This window comes from Formica exsecta, unplaced genomic scaffold (genome assembly GCF_003651465.1).
Source record: "Formica exsecta isolate Colony F162 unplaced genomic scaffold, ASM365146v1 scaffold48, whole genome shotgun sequence".
Classification (NCBI taxonomy): Eukaryota; Metazoa; Arthropoda; class Insecta; order Hymenoptera; family Formicidae; genus Formica; species Formica exsecta.
In genome coordinates this window covers 751,929-761,429 of record NW_021852035.1, presented here as the reverse complement: position 1 = coordinate 761,429, position 9,501 = coordinate 751,929, and the positions used below count along the sequence as shown (strand labels likewise).

At 38.0% G+C, this 9,501-nt stretch overlaps 1 protein-coding gene across 1 annotated transcript in view; it reads right to left on the bottom strand.

The window, feature by feature from the left end:
- Positions 1-7,997: 7,997 nt before the first annotated feature.
- Positions 7,998-9,501, bottom strand: part of LOC115241371 (ejaculatory bulb-specific protein 3-like) — a 9,658-nt gene continuing 8,154 nt past the window's right edge. Inside the window, exons 2-3 of the mRNA XM_029817102.1 lie at positions 9,098-9,296; positions 7,998-8,240 (exon numbers count right to left, since the gene is read on the bottom strand). Of these exons, the coding sequence (XP_029672962.1) occupies positions 8,095-8,240; positions 9,098-9,296 (345 nt within the window). The 3' untranslated portion in view covers positions 7,998-8,094. The remainder of the gene's footprint in view (positions 8,241-9,097; positions 9,297-9,501) is intronic.

The following is a 9,501-nucleotide window of genomic DNA, read 5'->3' as shown; positions in this document are numbered from 1 at the left end:
ATATATATGTCAAGATATTACCAATATGCATTTAGCCAGAAATAATAATACAAAGATAATTATATATCACATTTATTTTATTTGTTAATTAAATTTATTTATTAAAGTTACATCCGTTTTCTGTAAATTTTGCGTAACCTAAAACACAGGATATTAAAAGATTAAGCATTCTATCATTATCAAAAATATAATAATTAAATAATTAATTCTTCACTTAGTGAATTATGCATGATTTTTTAACATGATGTCAAAGAGCAAAATAATTTTAACATTTAATTGCTATTATCGCGACATTATCACTAAAAATCATATTTCACGCGCAGGCGACGCACATTTGCCTTTTCAACGTATTTTTAAATAAAATCAATACATATGCGCTTGATTTAGTCCGTGCACGCAGTATGTTGTATCAATAAAAAACCCGTTTGCATTCGTAATTCAGCTTTTCCTACTATTCGAAAGGAAAACACTCGATATGGTATATTCCAGTTCATAGACAAGACATGCATAATTGCAAAGTCTATTCGGGAAAGCGTACGTAATATGAAAGCTTTAATTATAACGTTATTTTTCTCCCTATTTTCAATGAATTATTTTTTTCAGATTTTATTTGTATACGCATTTTGCTTTGTTCCTCTTTTAACAACGTAAAGTTTAAAATTTTATATCTGTTCTTTGCACAAAACCATTAATCCACACTACCATTAATCATACGCTCTTTTTACGATGAACACTTCGCCTAATAAGAATAGATAAACCCGTAGTACCTATTAGCACAGCAGTCACCACATGAAAGAGCGTGTCTCGAAAAAAGAGGGCGAGGAATAGAGACGATGTATGGTGGAAAAGAAATTTTCTTCGTTGACGTGACGATTTGTACGAGCAACAGGCAACTTTCATTAAGCCTTTTGAAGCCGCGCGATTTCTCTCTCTCTCTCTCTCTCTCTTCTTTCCTCTCCCTATTCCCCTCTCTTTTTCTCTCGGTCTTACGTTCTCTTCGTCGGTACGGCTTATGTAATTGTGGGAAAGCTGATATACACAGTGTGCGCGCAATGCATGCGAGAGAGAAATGCATCGTGCGTGTGTACGTCGACGTAGAAGGCGAGAGCGAAAGCGAGAATGATAGCGATAGATAGATAGATAGAGAGACAGAGAGAGAGAGGAAGACGTCTGGGTCATTCACGAGTCGCGCGCGCTCTCGCATTCAGGCATTGTGCCATGCCAAGAATTGCCGGCGGCGTTTGGATGCGCGTGGGAGTGAGCACGACAGAGATGCCTCTCGTGTGTTTAAGCGCCGTTAGCGTCGCGTCGCGTCGCGTCCCGTAATCCCGTTCCGCGTTTTCGCGTCGCATCGCGTCGAGTCGGCCCACATGCTGCTTTCAAACGTAATTAAATCGACGCAAACGATGCCTCTTTCGATTGTTCCCACGTGTCTGCGAGAGAACTGACAAATCAATCTTTCACACCTTCTTTTTTTTTTTAGGAACTGCTTTTTGAGCTTTTGGGGCTTTTTGAGGTCAGTTATATTTGGCAGAGAGACAAAGAAGTTTATTAAGAAAATACTTATTTAAAGAGCGAAAACTCGAGTGTTATACGGATATTAATAATTGATACAATTAGTAAACTTTTTAATAAGTTTTTTGTTAGATTGAGTCTGAAGATATAAATAGAGGACGAAATCTTTATTAAAGTTTTGTTATTATTTTTATTTTTATCTTCTGTTTTTTTAAATCTTTTATAGACTTTTTATTTAATCGGGCATTGCCTCAATAGAGATTTAATTTAAATCTTTATTTAAGCATCAAGAGATTATTTAATCCCGAAGGTGAAAAATGCGCGAAACGAAATAAGCGAAGTAAGCGAAATAAGGTAAACGTTTCACGGATAATTCTCTTAAGCGGATAGCAATTTCTGTTGGTACGAGAAGCCGCATTAAAATATTAATCGCACACTTGAACACCAAGCGAGAATCTCAACTCCTGCGTGCAAAGCGGCTGCTGCTGCAAAAATGTGAAGTTTGTCGGCGAGCGGCGAACCAAAGAAATCACTCTCACCCAGACCTACGTACCGTTCAACGAAGTCTCTTTCTCGTTGAAAACTTTCGGTCGGAAGTTTTTTTCCCTCCCCCTCCTGAGTTCTCTTTCTCTCGGCAGACTCTCTCAGCACTTCGTACGTACCGCTGATAGTGTATGTGTCTATATATATACATCTATATATAGTGAAGAGAAAGAACGAAGAGGGACCTTTTTATCTGTTTTCCATCGGGCAATACGAGTTGCCTTTTGTACGACGGTCGATAAAGGGTGGAAATGATGATCCCTTAGGATGAGAGCCGCGCGCCGAGGGAACTTTCAGACGATGTTGAAGACTGGTCGTATTAACGACATCGTGGATTTGCGGCGGCGATGGCGACAGCGGTTGCGGCGGTTGTGGATCGTGGTAGTAAGGGAATTGCAGAACGGGTATGGTCGTTTTATCACGCTCGTATAACGAATTATAAAGCGACGGTCGCGATCGAACGACCGCGGAAATTTGCCCGACACTGGAATAATCTTACGCCTATATGTATAATGCCGCTTTCCCGTAGCGGTAATACCATCGTCGTTTCGGTAAACGTTTCACGGATAATTCTCTTAAGCGGATAGCAATTTCTGTTGGTACGAGAAGCCGCATTAAAATATTAATCGCACACTTGAACACCAAGCGAGAATCTCAACTCCTGCGTGCAAAGCGGCTGCTGCTGCAAAAATGTGAAGTTTGTCGGCGAGCGGCGAACCAAAGAAATCACTCTCACCCAGACCTACGTACCGTTCAACGAAGTCTCTTTCTCGTTGAAAACTTTCGGTCGGAAGTTTTTTTCCCTCCCCCTCCTGAGTTCTCTTTCTCTCGGCAGACTCTCTCAGCACTTCGTACGTACCGCTGATAGTGTATGTGTCTATATATATACATCTATATATAGTGAAGAGAAAGAACGAAGAGGGACCTTTTTATCTGTTTTCCATCGGGCAATACGAGTTGCCTTTTGTACGACGGTCGATAAAGGGTGGAAATGATGATCCCTTAGGATGAGAGCCGCGCGCCGAGGGAACTTTCAGACGATGTTGAAGACTGGTCGTATTAACGACATCGTGGATTTGCGGCGGCGATGGCGACAGCGGTTGCGGCGGTTGTGGATCGTGGTAGTAAGGGAATTGCAGAACGGGTATGGTCGTTTTATCACGCTCGTATAACGAATTATAAAGCGACGGTCGCGATCGAACGACCGCGGAAATTTGCCCGACACTGGAATAATCTTACGCCTATATGTATAATGCCGCTTTCCCGTAGCGGTAATACCATCGTCGTTTCGGAAAATTGCTCGCAACATAACACTGCACATCGTCGGGTTACAAATCATACTTAGTATACTATGTGTACGGGAAAGTGAAGCAAAGTATCGCTGAGAATAATAAAGGAAAAAATATGACTGAAAATCTTTCCTAGCCGGCAATGTCGCGGTAGTCATTTATTTTGTTTCTTAACTGGAATCGAGTTGGTGTACTCTGATTGGTATTCCGTCGAAACTGCATCTAACGATTTTCAATACTCTACACATCTGCCCGGCTTAATTTTAATTACGAACGCGAAGTATTGTTACAGGTCGTTTAGCGTAATTAAAAGTAATTAAAGTACGCTCCGGATGTGTTTTGCAACGGTTGGCTGCATTCGGCGAACGATTTTTATCCCGGCTTCGATTCCCGGCGGAGTTGACAAATTTTTAAGTTCGCCGGGGTGTAAATAAAGCCCGATCGCGGATGAGCAATAAAATTGTAGACGAGAGTGTAAGTACATAAGATACACATATGTGCAATATCATTTGCGCGATATATACACGAAGTGTGCAAACACCGTCTCCTCGTTTCTTCGACGGAATTCAATATTTGTCCCTCCCGAATGAAAGTGTATTATCGCGTATCAATCAAGAAGAACAAATGTTTACCGAAAGACGAAGGCGGCAGTAGCTGCAACTTCGACTTCGGCTAGTCGTCGACGAAACGACATTTCGTGTCGTATACGAAATCACAGCCGACGAGAGTCTAATTATCCAGCGATTAAATATCTGTCAGCCGGAAGTTTTGATCCGTGACTGTGATCGTATGATATGAAAACGCGCGCTCGATCGCGGCCGATTTAATCGCTGCGCCCGGTTCATATTGCATCTCGCGAGACGAACTGTTTAAATTGCATCGCGTCGCACTGATGTAAAATGCAAGCATTACGTGAGTTGAATCTTCTCGCGACACGTTTTGTACAGGATGTTACTGAAATACTTTGGCAAGCTTTGCAAGTGCGTTCTTCGATCAAGTTGGAATCAATTTTTCCTTAGCGGAAATTTTATTGAGAGGATGCCTTCCTTTTTAACTTTACATATTAAATATGTTGATAACATTTTGGAATCGAAATTCTATTAAAATGAAGTTTACTCGAAATTGGGAACGAAATAACTTTGTTAATCATATTTATCTTTAAAATTTAATTTGATATAAGCTTTCTCTCTATTTTCAATGGTTTGTTTATGGACATGATATTTTTGCTACAAAAAAATAAACTATATATTGATTAGAGACTGAATCTTTAAAACTTATTAAGTACTTTAGAAACATACTGTACTACGAGCATTTATGTGGAAATTCTCAGCATATTTCTTCGCCTATTCCTACATAGACTTCAATTTTGAATTTTGCGAGGCTAGACGGAGTGGCAAATCGGATTTCCCGAATTGTCGAGATCTCCGCTTTTCCCGAGAAAACATAATCGAAAACCAGTTTGAACGGTTGAGTACACGTGGTCGATAAATAGTCAGACGAGGGTGTGCGTCATTGAAAGATTTGCAACTTGCAAGATGACGCGATAGATTTGTCTACCATTGTTACAATCGTTAGGATAACGCGTAATTCTTTGTATGTTCATATGTTTTGATTTCTGCAGCAATCAGAAAATATGTTTTAATTATGAGAATATTCGTTTCATTGAGAAATCTTTGCGTTGCTAAGAGTATCGTCGGTCAATGAACTATTTCCGTATCTTAAAATGATATTTCCGGAAGTCTGATAATAGTCTGTCCGTATCTACTGTGCGATAAAATATGCTTTGAGTTTGCAAATATAACTTAGTGCTTTCTAATTGCAATATTGGATTTGAAACATATTTCCTGCCTATATTATTTTAGTATTATTTTTAATTTAGATTTACGTTTTAACTCTCGAATAGGAAATGCCGTAGATAGTCTTACGCATGGCGGCATTGGATCAATTTTGACTCATAGTATTTCTTTTATATATATTATAGATTAAATTTTTATAATTGATTTTATTTACACACACGAATATATATATATAAGCGAGAGAAAAGCGAGAAGAGAAAGAGATGGATCGCAGGGGTGGAAGGAGAGCGCTCGAACGGGAAAAGGATGCAGTGCATTGGCATTGGCGGCGAGACAGGTGGGAAAGAGCTCGCGGTTTGTCGTGTATTGGAGAAACGGGGGATCGAAACAGAGAAAAGCCTACGACGGTGGTATCGGTGGAGATAGAGCTATATCCGAAAGAGAGAGAGAGAGAATGAGAATTCGTCGAAGAGAGATAGACCGACGGATCAGCGACAGCTGAGATCGAGTTAGTACGAGAGAGAAAAAGAGCCCTAGCTTTAAACAGCGCAAGATAAAAGGAGACGATGCTACCCGACTCAACCGGCGTGTGTGTGTGAGAGAGAGAGAGAGAGACACACACACAGCAGAGAAAAAGAGAGAGAGGGAGAGAACGTCGATGCGCAGCGTAACACGAATTGAACCGAGACAGCGCATTACGTGGCGCGGGAATGGGGATAATGGTAAGCGGGCTGGGAAGGGAGGGGTGGTGGGAGAGCGAGCGGACGGGCAGGAAAGCCGCCGGACGCCATACTGCCGTCGTCCGTTCCGCACAGTACGCGCCCAGCGGCTCCGTCGCGGTGTCGCCGTCGCCGCTCTCGTCGTCGTTGTCGTGTGATCGTATAATCGTCGTCTCTCAGTCGCGTCGGTAGTGTGCGCATGTAGTGTGTATACACATATATATATATATATATATATATATATAAATTTTTTTTTCCTCCCTTAAAAAATGGATACTACTTGTACATAAATTAAAAAAAGGAAAATATTTTTAAAATAAAAATTATTGGTATTGTTTGTACAATGCACACGTGAAATATTTATTTAGATTATCGCATGAGTTTTATAAAAATATTCTTAAAGATCAGTGACTCAGTATCTGTCAGTGGAAGATTATAATGGTATATAACAAATCGCTTTTTGATTTAGCATCATACTTTAAGCGGCAACTGCAACTTGCAAGTTTGCTCATAAATTGACCGTGACTCAGACTTGTTTTATTCGGAAATTATTATAAGCAGTGAATTAGGTGTATTTTAATTTAGAGTACAATTGATAACTGAAAAGTTTCTTCAAGTACAATATTTCTCTTGGGACATAACAAATATCGAGACACGTCTTTTCGTATATTAAGACGACGATATTATTGCTGCACCACTCGTGCATTTTTATCGGTGCTTACAAAGTTTAATTACTAATCTGTCCTCGCGCAGCCAGCGTAGATATAGAGGACAAACTTAAATTAGCATGCATACGAGGGCTTTGACATCGAAGCACAGTAGAATTAATATTCACAGCAAGGGTAGTGAAATCCGAATCAGGGTGCAATCATGGCGGTTGAATAGCAGAGGGGTGCGGAGATATAGTGTTAATTATGTGCCAAATAAATTAGCAACTTGTTGATTGTCATTAATACTTGATAAAGCTGGTCAAACATCCAATAATCCTTGCGAAACGATCGGATACTTATAAGCCCTAATAATAACGCATTTTACGCGGTTCGTTCTCGTAGATCACGTGTAGATTTAATGCCAATATCCCTAATTGACATTATATATGGCGAATGCGAATTACGTTTTAATGTAACGAATGCGTGTAAACATGCATCATCGTTGCGATTAATACGATTCAGGATAGAAGATGAAGTTCAAACTGTTGCTATAGAGAAGTATAAAATTTAAAAAACTTGTCAATAAATGGGAAATACGGGCGTATTAAGGGAAAAATTAAAATGTTTTAATATTGAAATTTTTAAATTTAAATATGATATTTTTACGAAATGAAGTCATTTTCTGAATAAAGAATTTCTCTTACGCTCTTTGTAATTCTATACAAATAAAATTACAATTTCGATACAAACGGAGTAAATTTTATATCAAATTAAAACAGTGTATAGTATTATACTATTTATATAGTTGCAAAAATATCCTGCTACATATTGTAATTGCTATTGGAATTAAAAATAGACCAAAAAAAAAAATACAAAATAGTAATCTAATAGCACATCGTTTCCTGTTTATTTAAACTAGTTACTTTTTCTGTTCCACTTATGGCTTTTTCATATGAAACTAAACGTTGTATCCTGTGATTCGCTTGTTTTACGAAATTTTTCACGAGGCAATTTCTGCGAAAAAATTTGATATATTATACTTTTTAACAGTGCGTTATAATTATTAATAAATACGCTGAAATAATGCCAAATTAAAATTATAATTTGCTTGATATAGAACAAATGTAGAATATTTTCCTAATCACGAATTTTATTAATACGCGATCAATTAATTATAACAAACGGATAAAAGAGGAAATTTTTATCTTGGTAATACAAGAGAGAGAGAATAACATTTATTAATAAAATATATCAAACAAAACGTACATATAGTTTATTTATATGTTCAACATTTTAAATAACAGATAATATATCATTAATGCATATTTTATGCATATTTTATATGTGTCAACATATTTTTATCTGATATACATTTATGCATTGTAGTAATTTAAATATTTCTTTCGGCTGAACTATACTTTTTCGATGCTTAACGATAATATCGTCGAATGAACGAATGTATGATCAATGTTGTTTCTCGCTTCATAAACGTAAATAGCTTTATTATATATTCTTTTTTGTATTCCACAACTATATTTTTGTACATTCAGCCTCGTCGTAGTCGGCTTATATTATATCTCGTTTATAAAACTCCGGCGTATTGTTGCACCATTCTGCTCCATTCCTTCGGGAAGGATCGCTGAATGTGAGAAAGGACCTTCTTGATCTGACGTGTCTCCTCCGGGCTGCATTGCGGGCAGGAGCCTCTCAAAACCAGCGGCACTAAACCTGGATAAAATAACGACATACAAATCTCCGAGAATTTTCGGGTCGGTTTTACGTAGTATTTAAGTTTATATGCGCGTGAATAATTCCTCTCTCTAGACTCATATAATATTATTGCAGAATAATATTACAATATTCGTGTAATATTATTGCAAGATATACATAATATTTAATTAACGTTTCACATTTCCGTGAGTATACATATATATAAATAGTTTTCGGGATGCCCGATGCTAATTCTGATTTTCCATAAGATAAAATCCATGTGCGTATAACAAATAAAAATGAGGAAGAGAGGAAAATGCGAAGTCTGCCTTTTTAAAAAAGATATAAATATACTTAATACGTCTTGTATAAATAGCATATTGTGAGAGATAAATATGTTCAATATTTAATATCTTTAATAAAATATTTATGCACTACTAGTGTAATTTCCAAATTTTCAGATTCTGAGTTCAGATTCTATTTCTATAGATATGCAAAAGTGTTCAACCCCTATGTTTACTCTGCGACAATGGAAACGCTACAATTAGCGCGACGTACTTGTTCACGTATCTCTCGTATATCTCACTGGAAATTGGACTCACCGAAATTATACCAGATGCAAACTCCTTGCTTGCAATTATTTCGATATAATAAACACTTCACATTAAATTTGAAAATATTGGAAAGTATCTTTTTATCTCTGATTACTTTTTTTCTTAATAAAAAGTTGATAAGCATTGATCTTTTTTCGCCGCGAGTTCATTGATGCCAGTCAAAGAGGATTAGAATCTTATTTTTTAAGTCTTATTTGGGATAATCGCGGAATATGAACTTTTCGTGAAAAGTTGGATTTACTCGAAGAGGAGGGAGCGTACTTTTCAAGCGTCGTCCGACGGGGTCGCATGGCGCTTCTCCCAGGGCGCACTTAAGCTGTCTGGTCAAGTAACGCTTGTCGCTCAGTGCTATATTTAATTGTTCGTCAGAAACCCGCGATCTGCCGGTTTGCTGTCCCTCGCTGTTGTCCGACTCGGCTGCCATCGTCACGGCGAGCAGAGCGCAGGCGAGAATAAGGAACTGCAATATAATTGCATATATTATATATACAAATGGTCCATAATAGTTGCATCAATTATTACCAAATGCATTGTGGTACTGCATAATTAAACGAGCAGCATTAGCGCAATTTTGAAATTATTGATATATCTCGGTTGTTCCGTTGGGTTTTGTAAATAGGGGATACTCTCTCTGTAGATTTTGCGCGTATAAAAAACCGGAAGAG